Here is a 15,343-nt window from a genome sequence, read left to right as displayed (position 1 = left end):
TTAGTGTCACTTTCAGCCAGTGCCCAAGCAGCAGACACACGGGGATTGGGGCTTTGTTTTGTGAATCTGTTCCTTTTTCTGCTTTGCAGCACCAAAGAGCACCTTCGTGGCTGCCACTCCAGAGACTGGTGTGTGACTGCCGGGTTCAAACCAATTCAGGTAACAACCTGAATTCAAAAGTGCACGCCTGACACTAAGAAATAACTGCTCTGAGGTTGGGTTTTCCTTTCCTTTCTCCAATTTTAGTTTAACCATTATGCTTTAGGAAACAGTTCTTAACTATCTGCCGCAGCTGAGAACTGCCACACTGAAATTAAATTCTTTAAATTTACTGACTTGGCACTTCAGGAAAAAGAACAAATCAAGAAATCTAGAATTTGTCCTAATTTTCTTATACTTTCCTTTCCTATGGAAAAAGAGCCATGGAAGCAAGCTTATTTCCTATTTTTTCCCATCTCATGCGTGCATTCTGGCTTCACCTTTGAATTATTAAACTGCAAGAAAGCACTAGCTCACTGAACTATCACATGGCTGTGCTAAAGGGAAAGTTCAAAAGGAAAACTAAAGCAGTGAGTCAGCAGGGAGAGGGCCACTTCCAGGGCTCCCCCTGAATCGCAGAAATGGATTGCTCAGGCAATCCTTCCCAAGAAGGGAAGGATTTTCCCCCCTACAAACTAACGGGGAGGGGGGGAAGTGGGGAGGGGGAAGGATATCCTTTGCTGGCAAGTCAGAACTTACGAAGTTTCAAGCAAAAAAAAAGATAATGGAAAATGTGCTCAAAACAGGTCAGGTTCTAAGTTTAACTGGAGCAGCAAAAGGAAAAGCAGAAAAGTGAGGAATGCACAAAGGACTGCAGAAGTGTACGTGCACACACACAAATCTTGCTGTATCTCTAGTCTGATATTGCTTACATGGCTTGTGCTGTTTTTCTCAACCACCTTTGCTTTTCTCTGCCCTGAATTTTATTCTTTCCAAAACATTATTCAGAACTGTAATATTTATTCCAAATATTATCCATTTCTCAAAGCTGCAGCTTAGCTGCACTGCCATGACATTTTTGTCTTTTAAATTCACTTAGCCAAACGATGCTGCTTTTCAAAGGAGTCCTCCTTCATTTGCACTCAGCCAAGCATTCAGCCTCACTTGCACACCAAACCCTGTGCATGTAAAGATGCATTATTCATCACCCTCATATGCATATGCACATTCCTCAGCAGAAGTCTGGGCAGACATTTTGTCAGCACTCCAAATGGCTTGGCCAGTAGACGCAGTGAATATCTAGGCAGGAGACCAAGCTGGAGAAACCCCATCAAAATACACTGTGGTGGAGTGGAAAGCATCTTGCAGTGCTTGGGATTTAAGGGGTATGAAGATGTGCTACAGAGGGGCAGAACAGAAACCAAGAGGTGCCAGTGTTTCTACATCACTGCAAGAGTGTGCTGCTTGACAACAGGAGTGGAAGAGCTTACGGCAAGGGTGGAAGAAAGAAAAACCTGGAATAAGGAAAAACGTGGAAAAGGACAAAGGAAACGCCTTGGCACCTCATGACACAACAGTCATGACAAATACCTTCAGACCATAGGTATTTGATAACTTGAAGACAAAACTCAGGCTTTCATCCATTTCCAGCACCACAAGAAGCACCTTTTTATCAGCTCTGTTTTTCCCTGACAAGAAGGTGGCCAGGCTGGAGGACAAGGGGGAAACAGAAAACCTTAATGGCAAGCCCTGCACTAGGTTCTTTGAATTGTGAGCTTTGCTTGTTAATTGGTCTTATTTCCATGAATAATGTGTTGGTATTTCACTCTGCCCAAATTAGCTTGCCCAAAGCTTGAGAATTGGCTCGCAGGCAGACCAGCCCCCTGCTGCGTTTGGATCTGTGCCTTTTCAGCTGATTCTCCATCTCCAGAGGATATCAATTAAACCTCTACTATATTCTACAGGCTGTGTCTGTTTGTGTCACATACACACAAAAAACTTATTTGACTGGAACAAGGCTTTAGAAGAACAACCTGCTGTGGGGAGGTTAGATAACAGGCTTTTAACACAGTAGATGCACTTCAAACCTCTCAGACCTTTGACTTCTTGAGGCTAAGACTAGAATATATCAAGGATTTTAAATGCTCTTGAAATGACATGCTGCTACTATGAAAGCTTTGAAACAGAGAGTGGAGTATTACTGAGTGATAGTGTACATTGAGTCTTTAAACACATTCACCAGAAACATTAGGAGCTGAGTTTTCTCCCCTCGTCCCTCACACCAATTTGATGCCTGGCATCTCAAGTGCCATGGACTGGGGATGGCATCCATTTGATAATGAAACACCAGAACAGGGGTTTTACCTCCTCAGAGTGGGTTATTAAATTGCTTCTCCTAGCAGTTAACATCCACACTCCAAAAGGAAAACCCCATACCAGTAACTAGCACACAAATCAAAGATGTTAGAAGCTATCAGTGTAACTGCCAACTCTTCAGATTCACATCCTAAAATAATGGAATAGCTGTTCCTAGTTTTAAATTAATTCAGTCTGCATTATTTAGCATTTCTAATATTGGAAAGCTGGACAACCTTTGAGAAGTCCCAGTAAAGTATTTTCTGGGGAAGACAGCCTCTATAAAAAGAGGTATGCTAACTGGGATTAACCTATATTTAAAAGAACAGTAATCAGAAAGGGACATTTCATTAACAATTTTAATTATTTCCAAATCCCTATACAGGTCATACCACGTTAGCACCAAGGGCTTTTTTTATTTCAGTATACTTGCAGGTCATTGCAACGAACAAGAATTCATTTTTCATGGGTGGAGAACGTGTCTATAAAACTTGTGTTTCCTTTTCAGCCTGAAAGCACAGCAACTTGCATCCCCCCACTCCGTATCTCCTCTCCTCTCAAGGCGAGCATTTCCATGGAGCACAGTGCAGCAGCAGTGATGTAACTTTGTGCTCCAGGGATCACAGCTGCTGTCTGATGCTTTCAGCTTAGAGGAGCTGGGTTCATAACACCCTGCAGGTAACTCTGCTTTGCTCTACTCATTTAACTGAAACATTTTATTTATGAGAATAATTAGTAAAGGTTTAAATTGTAACAGAAGATGAGGAATGTTTTAAGATGATAGTCAATATCTCTTCTGTTAAACATGGAGTCAGTTCTGCCCAAAGGATTTGGTCACTGCTGGATTAACCTGAACACTAGAGGTCTGAGCAGCACAAAATTCTAATCTGGTCTGCATGAGACAGCAAAATAAAAAGGAAAGGGTTTTTTTTCGGTTTATTCATTTGGTTTTGCCAAGAAACCTGAGAGACTCCATCAGCCTCCTAAGAAAAGCCATAAATCCAGGCTAGCACACAGTGATAAGGGGAAGAGACACTCTTAAGACCTATGTGTAAGCACAATTGCACCTGAGCAACTCCCTGGTGTCACATCACAAGGGTTTCCTGAAGCCCCCAGTGTGTTTTCTGTCCCCTGGGTATATTGACCTGGTATGTGTTTGTGACTAAGTTTCCAGCCAGCACATACGTTGCTCAGAACAGCTCCAGCAATAGCAGCTCCATTGCCTGTACCCATCAGCCAATCAATAGAAACAATCACAAAGGTTTGATATTCTGCTAGACAACGCCTTCTGCTAGTCAGAGCCATTCTAGAATGAAACAGGGATTTTATATTTCTCATTTTCACACAGTTGTAGCTGCAGAATATTTCCGAGGTGGTTTCAGCAGTGCTGGAATGCCAGCTGTGTACAGTGCTGTGTGTGACTGTGCACAGCATTTAGAAAGAGAGAGTTACCTCATTTTCCTGGGTGAAATCAAGAGCATCTTCCCCTGATGCAAGCAGAGAATGAAGAATCCTTTGTTTCACCTGTTCCCATTCAACCAGCATTGATTCTCGGTGATACTCCTCAGCCATGGCAAAAGTCTGTTGGTGAAGAAGAACAAGAGCTAAGGAACGTATAGAAACACCCACCAGCCTACCTCAGCTATTAACAAACAAGCCCAAAAATGGAACAGAATATAGCAAGTACATAAATCAACCAGGTCAGCCCTCAAGAGCTAATGGTGTGCTGCATGTTATTTCAACAGGCTTCCCATTCAGGTACAAGGGGATTCAGAAAGTAGGTGTATGTGGAATAAAGACAACTCTCACATACGCCCAGCTGGTAAAAGAAGGAAATTGTGTCTCTTCCATGCCATGGCAGCACAGGAATTGGAGCAGGAGGAAAATCAGTAGGCTTCCTTCTTTAACTTGGCAGCACACACACGATATCCAGGCTCATCACTGATCTGTGTGGTTTGTTGAGACTTAACTTCTCTAATGACCACTAGCTTTACACCTCCCTGGAGGCTACAAAAGTCTGACTTGCTGCATTCTTAACAAAGATGTGTGTTTATTCCCATAATAATTTTCAGGTCTTTACCAGTGTGTTTTTCTTTTAAATGGGAAACAGGACAAAATAAAAATCAAAATATTAAGGGAAAATAAACTAGTGTCAAAGAATCAGGAAGTCTCTTTCATCAGGAACATAACTTGGGAAAGCACACAGGAAAATCAAATCCCAAGAAAAAACAACCTTTACCTTTAAAATGGCTGATGTGCTACATTGTCTTCAGATCCAACTGGGGAATACATGGGAGGAAACAGCTTTTCCCTCAGTAAAGGAAATATTCCCTTATTTTGGCAATAGCATTAGGATAGAAGATGCTTCACTACCTCTTCTGTTATTGCTGGGGTGAGACTAACAGCCTCAGGTATACCACCACAGGAAATAAGAGGCTCTCCACTAATTCTGAACAGAGAATAAGCTATATTGTGCATTCTGCTTCTTTCCTGTTCACACAGCTCCGTGCTGCAACACACTTAACTAAATGTCTTGGTTGGCTAAGGTTTTCATTTCATTGCAGCTCACTGTTAGGATATTGTCAATTAATGAGCAAAACATTCCTCAGAAGAAAGGATTGATAAGAGACAGTGACATTTGGCAAACATTTAATTGCACTGCAAGCATGCAACTAGAGCTTAAGATTCGTATTTCTTTGTTGCACTATAAAATTCACTTTCTACTTTCATGGCAGGATATAGGTTTTACCCATACCTTCACTATAATCACAGGGTTTTAAATACGCTTCACCAGTTACAGATAATTTTGTGTAATTGAAATAATTTAATAGTGCTTATGTGCTATTTCTTATCATTTGAAAGAAACACAGGCTCAGTTCTAAACCTGATGCCCCCAGGATACATGGAGGGAAACAATCATAAAATGAGCACTAGGAAGTATGGAATGACATTTCCAAGAAGGAGTTACAAGACAAACAACAGGAAGCATTTTTCCGTGCTGCATAATTCAATTGTGAAAATCACTGTCCCAGAACATGACAGATACCAAAAGCACAAACAGATTCAGAAACAGGATTAGATGAATTTCTTATCAGTAAACAAGTTGCCGCTCAGATGATCTTCAAAACAACTATTTGTTCAGAGGTGAAGGCACAGGAGATGAAGAGGGGAAGGCTAACTCTGTCTTTTTCTTACAGACTAAGTACTGATCCCTTTCAAGGGAAGAAAAATGGGACTCTGAAAACCCCTCCTGGTTTTGTTTTTAGGCAAAAACGATGGTGCTTTCTTCCAACTTACCCTCCTCCTGGACTCTTCAATGGCAGATAGCAACGCATTATCTTTTTCATTCTTCAGGAATCCCTGCAGAAAAGGAAAAATAGAACTTCAACCAAAAAAATCAGCCTTGCACTTACATCAGATACATATTGTAGTACTCAGCTCTTTCAGCTCTGAGAAGTGCTCAGAGCTCTCTCTGCAGTCCAGTCCCAAGAAGTTTAAAGGTCACTTTACTTCACCAAAGGTACAGTAAGATGCCCATCCAGAGCAATGTGAAAATGAAAATGCATTAATCCCCCCTTTTAATATGCATTAAATCCTAGTGAAATGTCCTGCTTCTATTCTCTTTTATCTCTGTGTCCCAGCATCTGCCTCCTCTTGCTCTCCATTTGAGGGAGCTAGGATGAAAGCTGGTAGGAGCGATAAGCCAAGATAAGATTGTTGGACTTGAGTATGCTGAAAAAAATAAAACAGGCTTTGACTTGGCAGCTTCAGGCAGAAGTGGAGCTCTTGGAGGACCGATACAACTGTGAAAAAGAGCCTTAAAAATAGTCAGTTGAGGAAAGATGGGAATAACTAAACAGTTGGAAAGCATACAGAAAAAGTTTATCACACAGCTTCTCTCCATGAATACAGCTGGAGTGGGTAAAAAGGAAGAACTGTATTTTTAATTCTCAGTATATGAGTAAATCTCAAAGAGGTCAGGTGTGTGTGAACAAACTGACTTAGATGAGCTGTTAGCTCTTTATCCCAAAGGTTACTTTTATGACCTATACTAGGAAATATAAAATGAAGTTTTAACTTTAAACAAGTAGCTGTGGGGTAAAATGCAGTAGCACACAGAGGCAACAATCAGGATATGTTTATCACATTTTATCATGCATATCTTTATTTTGAATTTTCACTGTTACATCACCAATTAAACAAATCAAGCTGATTTGTATGCCCAGACTTCAACTTAATCATTATTCAGGTCATAAAAAAGAAAAAGAAGCTTTTGTATCCCTCTGAAGTAATCAGCTATAAATTATCAACTCCATTAAGTGCTAATATCTTAAAAGTCTGTACACTCACTCTAGAGCTCTAAAACCAAAAGCTGCTAACAAACCCTGAGAGAGGGAACTCAGTAGACCATGCTTTATGCTTTTATAAAGAGAAAACACAGTTGCAGCAGTGTCCAACTGAATTTGTCTGGAGTTAGGATGATTTTGTGCCTTTCAAAAGTATCCCCATTTTCCTGCAAAGAATTCCTGTGGTGACACACGGAGATTTAGGCTTTTGGAAGAATGTATTTATGGTAGGTCTTAGAAACTGCCCTGCAGCAGTAATACATACAACCACAAGTATCACAGAGTGATACTCAGCTCTGGGAGGTGAGGAGCAATTGAAATCTGCCCCCACTGAAGCAATGTGTCAGGACACTGTCACATAGGTGTGCTGCTTGCTTCCAGCTCCCCAGCACCAGCAGGTCACCAGCATGTGAAATCAAGGGCATTGCACCCTCTCCTTCTGAAATATGTAGAACAAACATTTGAGGTACAGGGGACAGGCTGTGACCCCCTTCAGCTGGAAATAAGAAGGTGACCCCTTTCTGTACACCAGAGAGAGAACAAGCCGCCATCCTCCAAGAGACGTGTGGTGCAGTTGCCCAGAACAGCCCTGAATTACACACGAAGGGAGCGGTCACCGCGAGCCAGCCTATTCTTCACTCCACCAGCCGACAGGTCCCGCTTTATTTTTAGACAATGCCCACAGAGAAAACACAGTTACAACCTGAAAAAAAGGAAGCTAAATCCAGATCCTTGCACACGTCTGGGGACCAACTATTACAGCAGCTGTCACTGAGACAAGGGCTGCCGCAGTCACCTAACTGGGCCAGGACCCAGCCTCAGCTCTACGCAAGAGAAGGATGGAGACGTGCCTTGCAAAGCTTGTCCCTGCCTGCATGGGTACAAGGACTTTGGGAGGACAACGAGTTTGCTGGGCTCCTTTTTATTTTTACTTCCACACCTTCAACCTAAAATGGAGAAAAATTATCTGGAATTAAAACAAGCAATGCTTCTAGACCTTCAGGGCACACACCAATACATGAACAGAAGAGACAGACCTGTTTCTAATGGTAGAGATCCGATGCTGCAGAGAACAGCGTGTTAGCTGTATTTTAACAACACTGCTAATTTTACAGTCAAAACCAGCCCATTGTCTCCAAGACGCAGACCTACAGTTACCTGGATGTGATGGAGGGTGTGAGTTTGCAGAGGTCCTGGATGCCTGGCTCCCTGCTTGCTCTGTGAGCACGGGTCTCCTGAAAATCCCAAGAGACACAAGTCCTACCTTTCCTGCCCTTGGTGCTCCTCTCTTTCCTTTCAGGAATGTGTGCACTAGCAGGTACCTGCCTAGAAATCTACACAGCAATGATGGTAATCAACAGAGTAATTTAAGATGTGCTTGAACTTCCCTTGATGTCAGTAAATCCAGGCTGAGCATCTTAATGAAACCCCCCAGCTCCCAGAGAGTTCTACAAGGTCCGTTTAAGGGATCACATTACACCGAATGCCAATTAGAGGATGATAATTGTCTTTTTCAATCTCAAAAACTACTTCTTTAGCAAAATAAAATCCTCACATATTCCAAATAACATCTGTAATGCCTCACTAAGGAGAAATACATTTTAAAAAGGCTGCCCTATGTCTCGTGCTAAACATTATGACTCTAGCATGACAATTTCTGCTTCAGTTAATTACAGGCTAATTGTTAAACCTCAGAAGAGGGAGTTTCAGTAACTGATGCTGGAGCTCCTGTTACTACTTGTGAGAGCTGCTTCTACTTACTTAGGCCAAATAAGAGCTCCTAGGGGTGTCACTCCAGGCTTTGGTGGCCAGAATTTCACTCGTTAAGAAGGTGAGGTGCGTCCGGCTGGCTGCTGGATTCCCTGCATTTATCACATTGCCACCTAGTGGTGCACTACACTTTAATCACCAGACACGATTTCATGGATATACATAAGTGCACAAAAATGCACCTCTGCTGCACGAAAAAGCAGAGCCCTGGAACAAAGACAGGCAGAAAGATGGCAGAGATGCACTTTACATCAGAGAATTTTTGTCCTCAGAAGTCCCAGGTCACTTCAAGTCCCAGATCACATATCTCTTAAGAAGGCCGGGCTGTGAACAGTGCTGGTTGTGCTCAGCAGTTACATGTGCCCTAAAAGCTTTCTGCAATCCCAGAGGCGAGGTTTGACTTTGCCACGAGCGCCGGCAGACTGTAAGGAGGATACGGAGGTGCAGCGCTCGGCACGCACGGGGAGTGCACGGCCCACAAAGCAGGAGCTGCCCTCTCGGGGGAGATGCTGCTGATTGTACAAGAGTAACGAGACACTGCTTCATAGCCAGCATCCAAAGAGAAAAGCGGGAGGAGAACAGAGATTATTGTTAGGAGACAAAAGGCTATTTCGCAGAGGCAGATGGCAAAGATAGGAACAGCCAACACAACTGTAATCTCGGAAGAGAAAACCTCACCTTGCAGCTCCCCATGCACAAGCTCTGCCAGTGCACGGATCCCAGTGTAGCATGGATTTTGCTTGAAAATTAAAATCTTACTTTCCTGAGGCAGGTTTATGCAAAAAACGCACAGAGTCTTAATGCCACATCACTCTGCCCTCCTTTAGTGAGTAGCTTTTGATTTTCCTCTCTTTTACTGTCTGACTCCCACACATCCTTCCTGCATCTAGTTTGGAAGGAAAGCAGCATAACTCTTCTCCATCACCAGTTCTTTGCACCACTCACTGCTGAATGTTCCCCACACACCATTTGTACAATATCCGATGTGATGGTGTTTGCAAAACAGGAACACGGGCACAGACACACACCCACTCTCACACTTCAGGTTCCCGCTTCTCGCTTAGTCCCGCTTACACTTACATGTCTACTGACTCCCAGCATCTTCCCTAAGCACATTCCAGAGCCTCCTGGATCTCCTGCACCTTGAATTTCAGCCTGATCTCACAGTCTCCCCTTTTTGCTGAAATCCAGCCTTTGCTTTACTCAATGACAGTTTGTACAAGGGGCCCCACGGTGGAAGGGCAGGGCAGGAGCCTGGCAGCCTGTGCTTGCTCCACGAGTACCTCTCATCTCAGCCAGCCACTGACCGACAGCAACCAGCACCTGCCTGGCTCCAGCCTGAATTCCAGCAAGAGTGTGTTCCAGAAGCTCATTATCAGTACAAAAGGGCACACGTGCACACACCAGTGGTCTCTTTTTTGACAGGAGACTGAAAGTCTCTTCTATTTACTGCAGTAAATGAGGTTAGTAAACTCTCCTGGCTGAGAGAAGTCTCTTAATTACTTTCATCAGGCAGGCCATACTTTTAATACTTGATCTTAGTAGTCAAGCTGTCAAGAGAAGGCGAATGTTGCCAAATACTATATTGAGGCTTTGGATGTTGACAGCAATGGGTACTTTTTCACTGGCACAGAAAGAAAGAAGAAAATGAAATGAACAATCTGGGACCATTTCAAGTCAATTGCTCTTTGATTAAAATATTTCCAAGTGTTGGATTTCCAGTAGATCCAGTGAATCCAGTAGGGACAGTTAAGAAAAATCACTCTAGGTGCTTCACCTGGAGTTGCCAATTTATTATTGCTACCAGCAATTCTAAGAAATAATTTGCAAAATACAATCCTACTGAAAACATGGATACATCTGAGCCTACTCCTGAGGTGGTGTACCATGGCATAACCCTCCTGCCCACGTTCTCTCTGGAAACAAAAAATGAAGCAAACCTACCTGTAATTTTTAAATCTAAATTATTGTTTGTGCTGACACAAGCATCAATGCTTGCTGGCTGGCTTCAAATAGACAGGCCAAAGGGTGAAGAGTCATGGCCAACTATTGTATTCCTGAGGATGGGCAGACACCAGTGTAGCATGGGCAGTATTTCAGTCTACTCACTCTTCCTCTGTATGTGTGACACCACCATGTGGAACACAATATGGAAGCTTGCATAGATCTCCCATGATTTGTTTTTCACAAAGCATCAGGTTTCTTGGGCTAAAGCCATGCAAATAAGCAGCTTCACTACATACTTTGGCCTGTGGAATACTGTGCCCCTCAAAGCAGCAAGGCAGATGCCCAAAGATCAGCTACCAAGCACAATGAGCCAAGAGCATTTGTGAAATTGGCTTCCTCCTTGCAGAGCTTCAGATGGCAAAACTGCTATGGGGCCAAAACAGACTGAGGGCAGAGAGGAAGATAACCCAAGGAAGGGTGATTCACCAGTCAGTATCACTTCAAAGCTGCATAAGAGGCAAGGAGTCCATCATTGTACACAGACCAAAAGGTCCACTGGAAAGGATGGTCTGATGAGTCTCATCCCATAGCTCTATAAGTTGCTCAATTGAAGGATTTTGCAATACAAAATTTTCCTAGCCTAAGACAGCTGCACTTGTCAAACTACAACATACATTTCTCAACTTCCTAACCATCATGTTTAGAGTGGGAAATCCTGCAACATTTTTAATTCCCTGTTGACTGAACAGAAGAAGCAGGGAAAAACCAGAAGGCTTTTGAGTTTGATAAGACCTAAGAGCCGGTTGTTGCATCAGAGACTTTCAAAGCAACAGCCGTGTTGAAGCTGAAAAAGGAAAAGCATGTAGCAATAGCTAGAACACAAAACTGTGCTAATACAGCCAAATACTGGCCTTGGGGAAGATCTGCTGCTCTGCTACCTGTCTTCACAGGGGTCAAATCACATCCCCCTGTGCACTGTGACCGTGCTACACACTTGTAGCCAATACTCATGCTCAGTTGGTTTAAGAGTCAAGCTAGGAGAGTTCCTCCCCACCCTGCAAGCCAATAGCGTTTGAGTGGCAGTTAAGTCATTAAAATATACAAAGACTGGCTTCATCTCTACTTCCTTGCGTGACTAGTAGCAATTTTAAAGATTACTTCAGGGTTTTTAAGTGGCTTCCTGCTCCAGCAAAATCAAATTTTGCAGAGCTGCAATACTGTCTTAATCTCATGATGGAGAAGCAGTAACCTGGGCCTCACCCCAGCAGCAGCAGGAGTCGATGCAGGCCAGGCTGGAGCCCACAAGGCTCTTCCTGGGGCTGTGGGCACCATGGAAGATGCACAGAACACCCTTTCCCAGAGACAAGCACTGGGGCAGGAACAGGCCTCCCCTACCTCACCATTGGCACACGTTGATGCAGTGACCAGGTCCAAACACAGTCTTTAATCCGTGTTACAGAGTGAGCCTTAAGCAAATATTTACAAAGAGCTCTCTGCTGCTGGTTAGTGCCTGCAATGCAAAGATCTAGCACTCTTTTCTGTATTATTTTACTGGTTTAGACTGTTTGATCTGTGAAATTCATGCAGTTTTCACAGTAATCTTAAGACGGTATCCAGGAACATTGGATTTTGCTGTGTTGGATAAATATCATTATTCCTTCTAGCCATGACAGGAGAAACTCAAACTGCTGAAAGAAGCATTCCTTGGGAAAATCACGGATCAGCTCTAACATAAGCAGGGGCAGATGGTGCATGCTCTTTGACTCTTGCTGGGCCTGTTTGAATCTGGCAAGTGAAGACTGGAAATGTGTTCCTCAGACATACAGGCTTGAGGGGAAGAAATACAAACACACCCCAGCACTCACTTCAGCCAGGACACCATCCATTAAACATGGAAAGCTTATCAAACCATCAGTTAATATCAAACCATCAGTTAATATCAAACCATCCCCAGCACTGAAAGGCACCACCACATCCCACACCCAACCGCAGTCCTCCAAAACACATCTGCAGCATGTGGCCAGCAAGGAGAACACAGGCATGTGCAGTGAATAGAAGCAAAATTTACCATGAAACACACAGGGAGCACAGCTTTATCATACTGGAAATGTCTAGAAAAATACCACTGCTCACATTTCCTGCAGGAATATTGCGCCAGGCACTCAGCAACGCCAAAATTGAACTCTCTGCTATGTGGCACTGCTTGTTCCATGTATAAATGGAGATCATCACTGCTGGCAAGAAACATGACTCTGCTTAGTTTTAGTTTCTTCTAATTCAACACAGGATGCTCAGTGAGTTCATGCACTATGAGATTTCAGTATTTCATTTAAAACTGTACTTACACATGCCTTAACTCCTGACATAACATGAAAACTCACTGCAGCACTCCTGTGTATTCTAGATTTTTTTAAATATGTCAGAGACATTTCCAAGATTTAACAAATCCAAGTGCAATTAAAATAAGTGAAGTAGGACATGAGTTTTAAAACACACCACAATATATCAACCATCACAATATACATAATTTATATATTGCTTACACAGTGTACCTAATTATTAAAATATTAGTAATTATCCATACTACTTGTTCTGTCTTTCCCCTCCATCACAGTGAAACCAACAGAACTTCAATTACACAAGTTAGTTTCTCATTCTCAGACTCTAAAAATCATTGCCGTGTCATGCTGGGCTGCAAAGCACATGGGAATGCTGTAGGTTTTTTTCAAAGTCACAAAGACTTTAATGGCATTAAGACTAAGGTAATACATTTCTTAATCCAAAATTCTGCAGCAAAGTTCATTAGAATGAAGTAATCTTTCACATATAATCACCAGCCTCTACTGCACAGATCATTTTTGACAGCAATTGTTAATGCAACACAAAAGTAGCGTAAACAACAGCGCTACTTTCTCCCCAGGCATATACTCATTTTTCCTTCTCCCTGTGATATAACTGGGAGTGGTTAAAAAACAATCCTGGGTCCTAACAAGGCACAGAGCACCAAGGAGATCTGTGCAATAACAAAACAAAGTCTAGAACAGTCCTAACCTCCTGAGAGGTCATGCAAAGAACAGGAGGAGTAACAATGAAAAAAAATCTAGAACTAGAAAGACATTACCATCTTTACATTCCTGAATATTTTTATCAGGAATATAAACATCTGTGTTTTTTACCTGAATAAATATAAAAATGGAAAACTAGAAAGAAGGTAGACAGACTCTTGCCAGCCAACTGTGGCAGTAGGAGACATTACTGCAGAAGGAGCTTGTTCAGCTGGTACATTACTCCTGAAAACACCTCAGATGGTATTTCTGTTTGTCTAAATCAAGACAAAGAAACCAAAATGTCACAAAGGCAATTAAACACAGCGCTACCTCACTTGGAATTGCAACTTCTTTAGTGAGGGAATCTCTCCACCCAGATCAGGCCAGCAGGAGCAGCAGCAGGATCCATGGTGGGAAGCCCATCTCCTGTGGCACCGGCATCGGCACAGAGCGAACAGACCACACAGTCCGAAACCTGAGCTCATTCATCGAGTTTCCAAATACATGGCTACTGTTTTTCTTGACATTTTTGAATGCAGAGGGATGACCTTGGTGTGGGGCTTTGCTCAGTGCTATCGTGAGTGGCTACAGCCTCTCCCCTGCGCTATACAAGTCCTCGCTTATGATCCTGAATAAAAAATACAAGCCTACAAAAATCACAAACGCGTCAAGAGATGCACAATCAAAACTCAAGGCTTTGCCTCTTTTTTGGAACTTAAGTAAATTAAATTATGAGATAATTACAGTGGGCTTGAGATCCACAATGCAACCCCATAGTAAAAATATTTATAGCATGCAAACGAAGATAAGTTCTGATCATCCACAAGAATAAGCAGTTATACCCGCCTCTGCGGTATCATGTATTTTAAGGGAATACAGTGAAAAAATATACAGATTTAAATGATTTAATACCTTCACTGTACAGTCATAGCTAAGGCTGTAATGTAATACCTCTTGCTGGAAACATGCATCAAGCAGGACGCCCTCAAATCAAGCCATCGAAACCAATTTCACTGATGACGCCATTTTCTTATTTCTTTCGCTGCCATTTTAGCATCGTGGTTACTCCACATTTCCTTGAGAAGTAGCTGTGCATTCTCCCTGCTCTAAGAGGAAACCGTGCTTGAATAACACAGTGACAAATGAAACCTGTGTGCTGAATTTCTGCCCGTGTCACGTCCCTGTGGGGCAGGGGCAGGGACGAAGCACAGTTGCCACTGCAGACCACACCTCAATTCCCTGTACTGGGAGCTGGCAAGGAGTCTCCTAAGAAGGCACAAGATGAGAAACCAGCCACTGGAAATCCACGGGCACCACAGGAAAAATTGATACAACTGAGGAAAGAGGAGTGTCCAGCTCTGTTATCTCTCTGAACCCCACAGAAAACATTAGCTAGTAAGGGAGTAGTTTGAAAAGAGAAGCAAAAGGCATAAAGGAGGCACACAGACAAGCTTGTAGTGTCTGCTGTTGGACTAACTGTATATTAGCATTAACATACAGGCAACCACAAAAACCCACTTAACCCGGCAGCAGAAAATTCATTTCTCAGTATCACATCCAAAAGCCAAACAGTCACTCCAATTAATCAATCAAGTATTCCTTATCCCGAAATGACATTTATGATGGATTACCAGCATGAGGAGCAAATTATTAAACAAACCTGCTACTCATTAACACCCAGCCTCCTCTAATTCACTTCCAAAAATCGTATTGCAGTCCTTAAGTCCCCCCACACCTTGCCCCTTGCTAAGTGCTTGATCCTTCTGCTTGTCTGACTGGGAACGTGTAACCTTGCTGTTTGCGAGAAACAGGATTTTTTGAAAACTAAAGCATGATTGATATTTCCACATCTCTTCCTCCACAATTTCAGATGAGTTGAAATAGTTAAATGCCTTCAAG

General features: G+C 42.7%; 1 protein-coding gene across 7 annotated transcripts in view; it reads right to left on the bottom strand.

Moving 5' to 3' along the window:
• NUP93 (nucleoporin 93) overlaps window positions 1-15,343 on the bottom strand; it is a 78,761-nt gene that overhangs the window by 24,841 nt on the left and 38,577 nt on the right. For all 7 annotated transcript variants that reach the window (XR_005258247.1, XM_038147984.1, XM_038147985.1 and 4 more), the window contains 2 exons: window positions 5,632-5,694; window positions 3,787-3,915 (listed from right to left, as the gene is read on the bottom strand). Coding sequence is in view for 6 of the 7 variants with exons in the window: in XM_038147984.1 (XP_038003912.1) it covers window positions 3,787-3,915; window positions 5,632-5,694 (192 nt within the window). In the remaining variant the exon portion in view is untranslated. The remainder of the gene's footprint in view (window positions 1-3,786; window positions 3,916-5,631; window positions 5,695-15,343) is intronic.

Source organism: Motacilla alba, chromosome 11 (genome assembly GCF_015832195.1).
Source record: "Motacilla alba alba isolate MOTALB_02 chromosome 11, Motacilla_alba_V1.0_pri, whole genome shotgun sequence".
In the NCBI taxonomy this organism is placed as follows: Eukaryota; Metazoa; Chordata; class Aves; order Passeriformes; family Motacillidae; genus Motacilla; species Motacilla alba.
Note: the sequence above shows the minus strand (reverse complement) of the source record. Positions and strands in the feature narration are given on the sequence as shown.